At 36.3% G+C, this 15,243-nt stretch overlaps 1 protein-coding gene across 1 annotated transcript; it reads left to right on the top strand.

Annotated features, from left to right (window-relative positions):
• Positions 1-982: 982 nt before the first annotated feature.
• LOC145038356 (uncharacterized) lies at positions 983-2,066 on the top strand. The gene is made up of 3 exons (XM_078986743.1): positions 983-1,109; positions 1,619-1,659; positions 1,763-2,066. Exons 1-3 carry the CDS (start codon positions 1,025-1,027, stop codon positions 2,006-2,008), a joined length of 372 nt encoding a protein of 123 aa, XP_078842869.1. The 5' UTR covers positions 983-1,024; the 3' UTR covers positions 2,009-2,066.
• Positions 2,067-15,243: the final 13,177 nt, after the last annotated feature.

Below are 15,243 nucleotides of genomic sequence, written 5' to 3'. Positions count from 1 at the left end.
TATATATATATATATATATATATATATATATATAGGGTTAGGTTCATTTGAGACCACCTATATTTTGTGAGACTGTGAGACGCATTTTTTTTATTTTTTTTAATTTTTTTAGTTAATTCATGTTCCAAAAATAATATTTAAAAAAAGAATTTTTTGATTTTTCCATTTATTTTGCATTTTAAAATTATTTTTAGAATATGTACAGTGTAATATTCTATTTAGAATATTTCACGTATTTTTCAAAAAAAATAGAATTTTTTTTTATTTATTTTATTTTTTTTAGTTAATTCAAGTTCCGAAAATAATATTTAAAAAAAGAATTTTTAGATTTTTCCATTTATTTTGCATTTTAAAATTATTTTTTAGAATATGTCAGTGTAATATTCTATTTAAAATATTTCACGTATTTTTCAAAAAAAAAACGGAATTTTTTTTTTATATTTTTTTTTGGTTAATTCAAGTTCCGAAAATAATATTTAAAAAAAAGAATTTTTGGATTTTTCCACTTATTTTGCATTTTAAAATTATTTTTAGATTTGGTCTCACGGTCTCACAAAATTAGAATGGTCTCAAATGAACCTAAACATATATATATATATATATATATATATATATATATATATATATATATATATATATATATATATATATATAATCTACAGTAATTGTAACTATGATTCATTCAAAATTCTGTGATCTCCAAACTATCTCGAGATCATAGGCAACATCGGTGATTGATAATTTAATGAAACTATACACATGGGGTTGGACACGATTCTTAATGTAAACACCTTAAACAATTGCATTTACAAACAATTTGGTCCCCGATTTTGATAATTTTAAGACTGCATGTAAATTTACAAAATACAAACCATAATTTAATCTGAATAATTTTGAACCGAGAATTTGGCTTGAGATTCAGTCTATATATAGACCTAAAGAAAGCTGCATTTCATTCTCTTCTTCCCGAATTCTTGAAACAGACATACATACTCCTACAAAAAAAAAGTATAAAAAGTCGACAATGATGTCTTTAAGGTTGATTACTATAAGTTCGTTACTAATATTCGTCATTGCAAGCACACTATTCACTGGATTTCGTTGCAAAGGTGTGTGCGAGTGTATTCTATCTTCCTTCATTACTCTTCGTTTTTCATGTTTCTTGTTTTATTGTCATTACTTGGCAATGGGCATGCGTGCTTTCAATCCAATTTTTTTTTAATAAGTTCGATAACTGTAGAATAGCGCAAAGATGGCAATTTGTTATGCAGCTTAGCTCATACAATTTCTCTGCATTTAGTGTTAGAGATATTGTATTCGAAGTTGGAGACCTCCATGTTATCAACGTTACAAAATATTGAATTCCATTCTCGAAGAATGCAATATTTCCAGCGTTGATTGTTTTATACTCTTCCTGCAGCATATATAGTTTTTCTTTTTTTAGTACGCAGATCCTTTTTTCCTATTTAAAAAGGTAGGTAAAACTCATTTATCTCCTATCCAGTATCCACACACGTAGAATACACAAAACATACTTCTAATTAACAGGTCTGATGATCTATAATCTCTATCTTCAAGTATAATAATATAACCTTTTATATTGAACATTCCATTTTAGGTGGAAATAATGCTGGATTCATTGATGTTTCAGATGTAGAGGTACATATATTACTCACATTAATGTTTTCTTCACTTTGTATAATCTTCTTAATTTGGTAAAAGTAGAAGCTTCGGACACTTATGAAGAATATGATGCATATAGGTACGCCCCAAGAGTGTGTACGTTGTTGCTGCAACAGCAGCAGCAAGAGAAAAGACATTGAAAGGCCGAAAATTGGTGGTCGATAGAGCAATTAAGCTACACCCGAAGGCGAAAATAAATGTTATGCCAACAGGAAAGCATACGAGTTTTACGAGAATAGGCCTTTCTAGAAACAAAAATGTGAATTTTGTTGCTTTCACTGAAGATTACCATCAACCAAGGCATCACCCACCAAAGAATAACTAAGCAATTATTAGTTTTTACATATTTCATTTTTCGATTTTGTAATTTTGACTTTTTTTTATGAAGCATGATGTTTATCAAGTTCTTTACCAAAAGATTTGAGTCGACACTTGCTTTACATAAAAAAAGTTAAAAATGAAAAATGAAGATGATGTAAACGGATATACATATCTGCTAAATTTTGAGCTTGAGAAAAAGGAAATCTTTTTAGTTAATTTATATGTTCTCTTCATAGTTTTGTTTATGTTCTTTTCCGCTATGTTGTACTATTGTGGTTTTGTAAAAGAAGTGGATGTAAGAATGATTATAAATCTTATATATTTTGATCTTTACATGAATGATTCAAGGAAGTAATCAACGAGTTCATAAGCAAGAATCTTGAAACCAATTGATGTTTGTTAAATTTGGCCGAAACAATGTGTGTAGAATGCATGGAGTAAAGAAAGCAGTAATGTTAATGTAAGGAACAATAGCAAAATGTGTGGCCCCGAGTACGAATCCCTAAGGTTAATTTCAGCCATAGGTGGCGCGTCGTTCTTCAAAAACGGCAAATGGGATGAACACCACCAAATCTTGAATGCTTTCTTGAACTGCTCTCGACAACAACGATCTACAAAGAAACAACATGGAAGTTGAATATTACAAGTAACTCATTTCTAACTGATTGCAACTTTAGATTCCATGATGAACACGTCATCTGGTGTAACCATAATGCTCCGCACTAGACTCGGAAACAATACCCTAGACAAGAAACCCATCACCACTCAAAGCGGACGTAAGCCTTCCACGTCAAATTGAGTACTACAAAAGTTTTCTCAACTTCTTGATCTCTGCCATGCTTTTCGTCATTATGGTTTGCTAAAAATATGGATAAAATGCACAAATTTTTTTTTTCCAATTTGCAACATTGGTACAAAACTATATTTTTTGTGGATTTGGTTCATGTAGTTTATTGTTTTATTGTGGATTTGGTTTATCCCAAATATGAAATGACTATTTGACCTTATTATACTTATTTTAGAATTTTTATTGGATTTTAGTTATAAATTATTATTAATTCATTTTGGCCCCACCCCACCCCCATATATCATTCTTCCTCATATCCGATGAAAATCTCTCTCTCTCTCACACATACACACACAAATGTGTTATAACTTATGCATTTCAACAAACGATTCAAACGATTTTACACATGACATTTAACATGGTTACCACAATATGAGTGACCGACTATATCAATAGGAGAACACGAGAGAGAGAGAGAGAGAGAGAGAGAGAGAGAGAGAGAGAGAGAGAGAGAGAGAGAGAGAGAGAGAGAGAGAGAGAGAGAGAGAGAGAGAGAGAGAGATTTTATTAATGAATGCGGAATTACAATTTTGTTATCTAACTTAGCTTGGGCTACACAAATTTAGGAAATCTATTTATAGGAACATAATGATCTAAAATCTATTAATATGGTCAAACCCGAAAACTGTGATAAATTTGGCTTATGACTTATTTTGATGCCAAAACTTATAAATGAACTAGCCCATGAAAAATTTCTTTCGGGGCGGTTCCTCCGTGACCCCTAATGGATATAATATTAAATGGTGATTCAGGTTCCATAAATCAACATGAGGGTGGGCCCTAATATTAAAATGAGTAAGTGGGATAGAGAAAGAGAATGAGAGAGTGAGAGAGAGAGAGAGAGAGAGAGTATGATGGGCTCCTGTTTATTTCTAATTACAAAAACAATCAAATAAACACTAAAAATGGAAAATTAAAAACAAAAGGGTATAAATTTCATTTTAGGTTTAACAAGGACCAAATCTACAAAAAAAAAAAAAAAGGATCAGTAATGCAAGTTAGGAATAGTTTTCAACAAACATAAGACCAAATATGCATATTTATTTTTATTTATATTTAAGTAAATGTTAAAATAGAAATGGAATGTGATAACTATTGACCTGTAGTTACAATCTTGACGACCTAGTCTCCAACGCCTTTAAAATGATCTACATTGTTGTGTTCGTCATTGTCGTAGAAATTGTGATAATCATTGTCTCTTCCTTTCCCTTGACTTATATTTGTCATCCTCTTTATTCACCTCTAAACTCTCATAATATCAAATTAAAAATCGTGGTGATCACAAATCTTCAAATGCAAACTAATAAAATCTAATAAGACATATGTGCCCAAGAAGATCTCTAATTGTAAATCTATTTAAGTACAAGACCTAAAACATTATGACACCTATTTTTCACTTATAGTAGTTAATAAATATAAGACGTTTATAAAAATTAAATTGAAAATATATTGATTTTTAGCCAAAGTTTTTAACATGAAAGATGTAGTAGATGTCAATACGAATGCGTGGATGTAAAGGGGGATGAGGCAACACATTTAATACACATGGCATCTACAGTCAAGATTGGGTAACTGGGTGCACAAAATAATCTGTCAGGATCACGTCTTTCTCATTTCAGCCTTTAGATAGAGGTCTTGGACTCTTTCATTTGTTTCCCCATTGTCTTTCAAAGTCTCTCTCTTTCTCTCTCTCTCTCTCTCTCTCTCTCTCTCTCTCTCTCTGAAATGGAGTTTGTATGATATAGTTATCATTTTTCGAAATTTTGAAGAATTCTGGAAGCTTTGGGGCGTCTATAAGGGGGATGGGGAACCACAATTTATACACCTGACATCTACAGTCAAGATTGGGTACACCAAAGTTGATGTTGCGTGCACAAAATAATCTGTCAGGATCACATCTTTCTCATTTTCAGCCTTTAGATAGAGGTCTTGGACTCTTTTATTTGTTTCCCCATTGTCTTTCAAAGTCTTTCTCTCTCTCTCTCTCTCTCACTCTCTCCCTTGCGCATTTCAAGTCCTCGTGATTCGACTTCTCGTTCTGTAATCTAGTTTTCAAAGCTCTAGAAGTTTCAAAAGGATATAAGAAAGTAGGTGTTGAAGTTCTGCTCACGGCTATTCGGATTTTGTTCAATTAACTAAGTTCACTTACCCTTATCTATAGCTGGTTATATTCGTAGTTGTTATGAAATCTATAAGAGTTAGATTAGTCATTGATTCTAATTATGTCCTAGTTGGTTTACTTACCAGAGATGTGTCTAGGATAGACATGTAAGTCTGGTTGTTGGATTTCAGAAAAGCAATATGCCGAAATAGTCTTGCATTCTGACTGTCTTGACTTGATGATTCTTATTTGATAGCCATGAAAGTATATTTTTGGGATTTATGAAGTATCTACATATTTAGCTGGTATGCTCAAATAGTCAGTAACCAACATAATATATTATAGGTGTTACGTGCTGGTTGAGGCGTTTGCAAACCAACATACTTAGCTGCTTCGAGATTGTTCAAATGAGTTTTGTCTCGCTAATATATATATATATATGTGTGTATGTCTATATATATATATATATATATATATATATATATATATATATATATATATATATATATATATATATATATTACAGTATGTATCCTATGTATTTTAGGATGTTGTGTTGATGTAGAATGTTGTTACGCAAGTAGACTAGTTTAGTTAGTTGCAAGTTGTGTAGAAATGTGTGTTTGTTTTTCTATTATATATGTCGTCATATCATGTTGTGAGTTAAGGGTGGAACAAATTTATGTTGAAGGCTAAGATACTCGGGCGGACTAACTTTATGCTCAAAGAGGCGGACCAACTTATGTTAAAGGCTAATGGGCGGACAAACTTTATGTTGAAGGCCATTTATTGTATGCATTTTATGTATATTGTTGTATGTGGCATTTTGGGGAACTCATTAAGCATTGGATTATAGTTGATTACTAAATGTTTTTCTGGTTGTTCCTCTAATCAGGAGAATGCTCTAGCATGACTGTACTCGCATCGAAGAAATAATTATGTTTTAGACTTTCGCTAAACTCTCTTTTATATTTAATAAATATAAGACTATGAACTTTTAATGGAAATGGGTTTTGGAGTTATTCTATTTACGGTTTTAAAAATGAGATTGTTTGGATGAAAATCGGGACGTTACAAGTTGGCATTAGATCCTTGGTTTGAGGGATTTGGATGAACCTTTGTGTGATTCCAAACACAAACTAAGGATCTGAGAATTTTTTTCAAACATTTTGTAAAATTATTTTTTTATACAATGAGAAAGGATGCAATGCGTACAATCGGACATTTCCCTTCTCACGAACCAATGGAGTGCCTGAAAACATTTGTAACAACTGAGAATCCCTAGGCTTAGTGAGCTCCTTAACATACCATATACCAGAATACATATACATGCATACAAATGGGCCCTGCCCAAACTACATAACGGTCCCCACCCAACTACCTAATGGGCCCGCCGAACATACATAATGGTATGTGTACCTACAGCCTACATGCCATTTAATTAGCACAGTTCTATGTGTAATTACGACCTACACGCTATTTCGTTAACATGCTGGCCTATAGGATCCCAGCCTCTTTAACGTTCCACCATCATCCACTAACTAAGTCTATAATTACAATAATTACGCACATAGAGACTGCACTTTCAATTCTACTAATCTATCAGCTCTACTCTATTAGTTCTCTATCCTAACATACATGGACATGTATTGTAATACATAGTATAATGAGATAACTCATCTAGACAATTACTCCGATGATTGAAAGTTATCCCTCCACGTAATGGGTAATGCGTCTAAGAAATATTAACCTAGAATACTATAGCTTATCAGTTCCTACAACCATCTAATAACAAAAGCTAGATTCATCACTAATCCCAATGAATACTGAGAGTTCTATCAAATAAGGATCAGCCAGGATGGACAATTGTAAGGTAGTACCATTTTAGCATATAGCCTTTCTGAAATACAACAACCAGGCTAACGTAACTATTCTAGACACCTCTACTGTAAGTAGATTAATCATAATTATAACTAGAATGACTGATAAATATTACATATATATCCATAATAACAACTATGAATATAAATATAGGTTACACTAAATGTATAGCTTAACTTACAGGGATCCTAGCGACAACCGGAATATAAGCTGGCAGAACTTCGATACCGAGCACTTCTACTCCACTAGGCTCTCAAATGCCTCATGGTCTCACTACAGAAGAATTCCTCACACACCCGAAAGTAGTTCTGTAGGTCAATTTTATAGGGAGATGTATGAGAAATGGGTATGAGAAATGAAGAAGCTTGATCCAATATTTATAGGGCAAATTCCAACATGCGCGTCAGTCACGTACCTGGTCGACCATGATAACATGGCATTGTCTGAGTGGTGACACGTGTCAACAACTTTTTGGTGTGATAGTGCATGCCACGCACCTTGACGAAGCACGCACCTGCTCGTGGGATTTTTTGATTTTTCAAAAAATCATATCTTCTCCATACGAGCTCCATTTTAGACGTTATTTATATCTACGTGCTCACAAGCCTCTTAAGCTTCTGACAATATCTACTAACCTGCAATAATTAATCAACAAGTGGGTTAGGCTATGGGGAGCGTTGTGAGTAGGATCTCGTGGTTAAACATTATAGACAATGTATGAATGAATATTATGCTTCATACACCAATGTACAAACCCGTACCATCTCAAATCAACATTGAAAGTCAACTTGGGGGTAAAATGAGACATAATACAAAGTAAATTGTCATTTACGACAATTCCCAAATAAACTTCACTATTAAGTAAATAGTACCAAGTGGGTGTACCCAGAGTAGCACCTCTCAATAACCAGAACAAAATATAATAGTCAAACTATTAAATACTCGATTGAGATAAAACAAGATAGAAATCCACATTCTCACCTTTAATATTTCCAATACATCCAAATAAATGTAAAAAGTGGATTTATAATTCAAAAATAATCTAAGGGTCTTAAATGCCCAAAAGGTTTCCATAAAACATTTAAGTTACCAAAAAGAGACAACATGTCTCACAATAACAAAGGGATAAAATAAGATCAGTTACATATATGTAGGATGCAATGCATGCAACTACTCCCAACTCATTGTCAATATCAAAGTCTAGCTTACAACAAACATCGGATGCGCAGTACTCATGACCGACAACCAACTTTTGTACTCACCTCTAGCAACAAGGTAATGATGACCGGGTGTGAAGAACGCAGGGTAGATGAAATTATCGAGTCTCCCTTACACCCACAACATGTCAGGAACTAGGGGCATCCAACCTAGTCCACATAACGGGTAGCAAGCTTCTACTTGTGAAGATGAGGATTATCTAGAAATCAACTCACAAACAAATACAAGCAACAAAAATTTTCTAATTGGGTACCCGGAACCACAAATTCATACCCATCGTAGCATGATATGCACATATGAATGCTCAAAATAATTCTCCAAAAATAAAGCCTTTTTCTTTAAGTATCAAACTATTTCCAAAAATGACATTTCATGAATGCACAAATAATCCCCATAAGGGCAACTGGAAATCAAGTATATGTTAAACAATTTCCAAAACATAAAATCAACAATAAGGTATGTGTACTCCCAATATTTCACAAGAAAAACCAAAAAGGAAATTGTGCCTATATTAGTAAAGAATAAGTTTACCCCCCCCCCCCCCTAACAAACAAATCAATTTCTCAAAACAAGTCCTTAATTTGAAAGGTCGTGCCTAAATAATAAACTATCACAATGAGAAAACGAAACATATATTTTCAAATAATAGACATATGTATGACATAGCGTAAAAAGGAAAACACAATTATAACACTCATTTTTTAGGACAAGTGTTCCAAAGTAAGTGTAATCACCTTGATTTCTAAGCTTTCAACACCAAAGGTCTTCTAATCATGAGCTATGCCACTTCCAACTCCAAAATCCCCAAAAGACTATAATACCCTTCTATGGGTCAACTTAACATTCTAAGTTCAAAATACCCCAATATGGTCTATTAAGTCACATATTAAGTTGTTAATTCCAAAACTTAGTTTTTATGGTTTCAAAACCTTCCTCATGTTAAAACAAGAATGCAGGCCAAAACCGTGCACGATTTCGAGTCCGGGTGAATAGTTATGACCAAAACAAGCTTTTCCATTGTGACATGAGATTAGAACACCGAACACGAACCCGTGTCAATTGAGACGACACGTGTTAACCCAACAAGTCAAAAATGACCAAAATCTCACTTTCATGCATCCTACTTTGGTCCCAATGCATCCAAACATCCAAATAACTCAAGGAGCTTCAAATACATGTTAAAACACTTCAATTAACATAATAAAGGATCCTGACAAGGTTCATATCTTTGGATTATACAAATTTACTATGATCATTTCATAATTCAAATTGGAAACTAAAGGGTAAATAAGAACTCAAGTTGTATCAGTTCACTATATGTGAATGGTTGTTGAACCAATAAGACCAAACATGATTTTTACAACATAAAACATATGAAACTGAGAGCTCATGAAGATTATCCACTCATTAATTGAGTTTAAATCTTCATATGAACTTCAATGAAGCTCAACATCTCATAAAAGCTCAACAAATACCACAATGAAGCATGAATCATAATATAACTTAGATTTTGGAACACAAATCATCATCTATGTATGAAAATTACTTTATAACAACATTGATTCACTAAAATGGGATCAATGATTTCTAGAATTGAAAACACCCAAATTCTCAAGAATATCTCACCATAAGTCACAATTTGAAGAATAGATCATAGATTTGAAGTTAAATACATTTACTAATCATAAAATCAATCTTAATTCTAAACAAATAACATTATATTCAGATTTTACCACCTAGGGTTTAGAAATCCCATCAAAACAACCCAAAACATACAAAACTCACAACTATTAGTTAGTTGGAGCTCGTACATGGACCATGGAGTGAAATCACAACATAAACTTCATGAAAACACCAAATATTGAAGAAGAAATCAGAATTTGAGATACACATGGCCATTAGCACAAAACTAAAAAGAAAAGGAAGAAGAAAACTACCTTTGGTTGTTTGATGGCAAAGGAATTTGACCAAGTGCAAAAACCCAAATTTCCAATAAAATTTTCATTTTTATGTACAAAATCATTTCCAGAAAACATAAAAATCCAATCACATTTGTTTTTAAAATCCATAACATCAAAAAATTTATTCATAATATCATAGTTTCCGCAGTAAAACGCTAGAGAGTGCATGTCGTGCCACCACGCCAGGCTCTTGCCCTTAGATCCCAAAGTACCTAAAACAACCAACAAACTGTAAGCTAACGCTTAATGAGTTCCCCATAACATACCCCACACAATCCACATAACCATATAAACCATATAAACCATATAAACCAAACAAGCCATGCATATAAACATATAGGGATGTCGTGGGCTCCTCCCAAGGTCTTACACCTATGTGTCATGGGCACCCCCAATGGTCTTACTTGGAATGCCATGGGCACCCCCTATGGTCTTTACCTGAAATGTCATCAGCACCCCCACATGGTCTGGCAACCAAGTGTCATGAGCACCCCTATGGTCTTACCATGGAATGCCATGGACAAACCCACATGGTCTGACATCCAAGTGTCACGCGCTCCCCCTGGGGTCTTCCATGCAAGTATTACAAGACAACTAGCATATCACGTACCACATAATCAACCAGCATACAACATAATACATAATGGGCTGGCCTTCGTGGCTTTGACCCATTGGTATGGTGAGGACACTCGCCTCAAATGTGAACCGTAGCTGAGTATGTCTAAACTTTGAGTATTAGCTCTGCCACCACCCTAATAATAAACAAAACCTTATATACAACTCAACCCTTCAAACCCCTCAAAAATCAACCCTGGTCAAGGTCAAGTAATGGTCAAAGTCAATGCTCCGGGTTTACCTAACTCGTCGAGTTAGCCCAAAGCCAGAATCGCGATGTTGTGATCCAACTCGTTGAGTTCTCCTATAACTCATCTAGTTCCTCTGTTTTCTAACAGCATCGAGGTAACTCTAATCCAACTCGCCAAATTATTCAGTCTGTCAACTCACTTAATGCATTAAGCCCTTTTTCTCGAATCCAAAGGTTCCAAACTTCAGACCCCCCTTCATAGAGATGTCTAGAAAGGTAAAGTTTCCAACTTTACCCCCAAGGATCATCTAATAAGCTCTAAACCCAAATCCTAGTTCCTTTAAGGAAGGTCTTAACCCATTAAGCCCTTAAACTCTCATCCCAACATCCCAAAACACAAATCTGATGTCTAAAGGTGGACAAATCACGTAAAGTATCTATATTTACATCCATGAATACCTATAACTGTAACGCCCCGTTTATTTAAATAAATTAGTAAATGTGAGTCCCGGACTAATTTGTGAAGAATTTTAGAAGGCGGAGTTAAAAGAGTAAGTTCGGGATTAAATTGAAAAGATTTGAAGGCTGAAGGGTTTATTGGTAATTTAGGGAGTTATTATGAAAGAGATTTATGGGATCAAGGATTAAAATGTACGTTTTGGAGTTAGTTTGTAAAGATTTCTGAAGGTAGCGTTAAAAGCGTAAATTATGAACTTATTTTGAAAGAAAAGAAGGAAGGAGGGATCGATTATGTTAATATGGGAATGTGTTTTAAGGCACCAGGTATATAAGTGATATGTGAACCCTAACCCTACTTGTGTATCGGCCGCCACTCATGTCTTCAGCCACCAACATCCTGTTCTCCCCTCTTGCACTCCGATCAGGTGAAGCTCCGACGATCGCCGCAACTGAAGCCTTAAACTCCGAGAGTCAGTGTTCCATCTTACTGCCGATGACGACGCCATTGCCACCGTTTCATCGCCATAACCCGCTACCGATGAAGTCTTAAACAACTATCGAAGACCAACAGGAGTGTTGTCGCCGTTGCACTGCCTTTGTGAAGAAGATGAAGCCACCACCGGACGCCGCATCCACAGCAACATCGATGGCCATTGTTCCGTCCACTTTTGATGTGGGCATTGCTTTGTTCCAAGATGGTCTCCACTCGTCCTCCTTGCCCCTTCTTCTCTCTAGTTCGTTGCTGCAACGCCGATGAGCCACTTGAGTTGCTGCTGCCTTTACTAAACGCCACCAGGTGGGTGGCTCGGCGCGTCTTGCAATCAGAATCGTAAGGGTGTGTTACTTCTTGTTCAGATTAACTTGCAAAGCTATTGCTGATTATGTTCGTTGTGTGGGCGTGACAGTTTAGCCGGAGATCGAGAGAAAACCCACCATGGCCGCCGACCATGGTGGTTGTTGCCCTGAACCCACTTTCTGCCACCACAAGCCACCGTGAGGTGGTGGCTGTGTGAGTAGATCCTTGTGTGAGTGTTTTTTTAGAAGTTGTTTGCAAAGTACACGGCCGGAAAAGTTGAGAAAAGGGTCACCACCACCACCCTGAGGTGGTGGCTGCCGCCAAGCGCCACCGCCGGCCGCCATGGTGTGGTTGTGTGTGTGTGTGTGTTAGTTAGTTAGTGTGTGTGTGTGTGTGTATAAATCATTGGAATTGTAATTTCCAAAAGATTAATGAAAAGAAATGGAAACCCTAATGGGCCATGTTTGGAAACCTTAGGGTGGTGGCCGCCGCCGTGAGCCGCCATCGACCACCACTACCCGAGGTGGTAGTGGGTGGTGCCCCGCTAGCAAACCCTAATGGGCTTAGATATTGGTTTTGGGCCTATTAGGCCATGTTTGGGTGTAAAACCCTAATTATGAGTTTTGGGCCTTATACTTATTGGGCCCACTTTTGGGCCATTGGGATTGGATTGTGAATTAAGTCCAAATTATTCCATGCCATATATCTAGTAGAGTAAAGAACTTAATGGACTAAGTCCTTAATGAGCTAATTGAGAAAATATTAATATTTGGGAATTTATCAGGACACACAAGAATTATTTAATAAGTGAAATATTAAATAATAATAATTGGCAGAAATTAATCTAAGCAATAATGGACTTAATGGATTAAGTCCTTAACGGATTAAGTCCCTAGTGGGTTAAGTAAGAAACACTTAACCCTAGTTATCATTTGATGTGAAACCCTAATTTCACTTGGGCTTTGTGTTGGGCCATCCGAGAATAATCAAATGGACTAGAGTAATTAGTCGGGCTTTAGGGTAAGGCCCATATGAAGGATTGGGCCCAATTTGGAAAATTGAGCCATAGATGGGCCATAGTTGGGGCCTAGATGGTTGTATGATATTGAGCCCTAGAATGATACATATTGGACTGGACTGATCAATTGGGCCATATGTTGGACTTTGATCCCTAGTTGACTTTGGGCCTATGGATTGGGCCTTGGGCTTGGGTAAGCCAAGCTAGGGGTAATGTAGTAATTATCCAAAGCATGTATTTTTAGTTATGTGTTAGAACCCAATTATTAATTGGGTGTTATTTGGTGTTGACAGTTCGGGAATCTGTCAGCCAGCAACTGGGGTGGAGTCTGTGGGACTTCAGCAGTGTGGGATTGTGTCTGCGGGACTTCAACAGTGTGAGGTGAGTTTCCTTCCAGTAGGAACGGGTCTAAGGCCACAATGTCGGCCCGTTTAGTAGCAGTAGTTTCCGGACTTTGGTCCGATGCAGTTGTTAGTTTGTTTGATGCCTTCGTGGCTCAGACAAGATTTATGTGTTAAGTGTTATGGGCTACGGCCTGACGTAGTATGCAGTATATGAGTTTATGATCATGTGTGTTATGCTATTTGATATGTGTTTTTGCTATGCTATGCTATGCCCAGTCAGTTCCGGACTTCGGTCCGATGCAGTTAGTCCCGGACTTCAGTCCGATGCAGGGGACAAGGTCCCAGTCAGTTCCGGACTTCGGTCCGATGCAGTTAGTTCCGGACTTCGGTCCGATGCATGGGACAAGGTCCCAGTCAGTTCCGGACTTCGGTCCGATGCAGTTTCCGGGCTTCGTCCCGATGCAGTGGGCAAGGCCCAATATGTGTTTATATGTTATTGTATGGTATGTGGTAGTTTGGGGGAGCTCACTAAGCTTCGTGCTTACAGTTTCAGTTTTGGTTTCAGGTACTTAGTTTTCAAAAGAGGAGCTCGGGAAGATTACAGTGCACACACCATTTGTTCAGCTTGGGATGTTTATACTCTGATATATTTGACAGTTGTTATAATATTTTGAGATACATTGCTTATGATTTCTATATGAGGTTTATTGACTATGGTTTTATCATTAAATTAAACGAAATTTTCAGACTGTGTTTTTGGGATGTTACAAGTTGGTATCAGAGCCTTGGTTTGAGGGATTTGTGCACACTTTCGGGTGTGTCTGAACTCAAACTAAGGAAGTGGTATAAAGTTTTCAAGAGAAAAACCATGTTTAGAAAAAGATTTTAAGAAAAGAAAACAATTTTAGAAAAGGTATAAGAAAAGAGTTTTAGAAAAAGCGAAAAGAATTTTAAAACGAGAAAAGGGTGTGGTGCATGCAATCAGCCTAGCTCAAGTAAGTATTCCCAAATTACCCATACAAGATTATGTTATGTATATCAGTTCCAGTTTCAGTAGAACAACATGCTAGAATAGGACTAAGGATCTAGGGGGATGCCTTATGTGCCTGCTATATGTGTTTCGGCTTTATGAGAATTGCATGCTAGTATTGAGTAGACAGCAGTAGGATAGCCTGTTTAGGTTATACCTGATATTATGAGCTTAGCATTGTATGCTAGTACAGTTTCTTGTATGAGGATAGAGTTGCTTGAGTAGTCTCTTGTGTCTGAATGCTGCTTGCTTTGGCCCTATTACGCAGCTCTTGTTTGAGTCTAACCATTGTAGGGACGAGTCTTTTACTCGAAGGATTATCTGAGCCTCGTCACATGTGATGGTATTCGGGTGATGGCTAATTGGCATTACAAGGAGGCCTTCAGCAGCTGAGGACTGGATTTGGTTGAGTCAGATATTTCCCTAGGGCAAGCCTAGGATGAGAGTAGCAGAGATCAATAGTAGTAGAAGTGGCTTGGTGGAGTCGAGGCAGTACTTGATGAAAGTACGGATAGATGTGGAAGGTAGTATGGGCCCGTACTACTGAAAGCAGAGGATCCGTACTCGAATCAAGGAAGGCTGAGATAATACCAGGGAACTTGTAGTGTGTGAGATCCCTCGAGTTTGGATGAGTATTGTGATGTTTGTGATGGTATATTACCGAGTATAGTGACGCTATGTGGTAGACTAGATGGTAGTTCTGGTGTCGACGAGGGATCAGGCTCGGACTCTAGAGCTGGGCAGATTGATGATCAGATGAGGGAGTTCATTCCATTTGA

This window comes from Lactuca saligna, chromosome 4 (assembly GCF_052625555.1).
Source record: "Lactuca saligna cultivar CGN05327 chromosome 4, ASM5262555v1, whole genome shotgun sequence".
Lineage (NCBI taxonomy): Eukaryota > Viridiplantae > Streptophyta > Magnoliopsida > Asterales > Asteraceae > Lactuca > Lactuca saligna.
The sequence above is the reverse complement of the archived record's forward strand: the minus strand, read 5'-3'. Positions and strand labels throughout refer to the sequence as shown.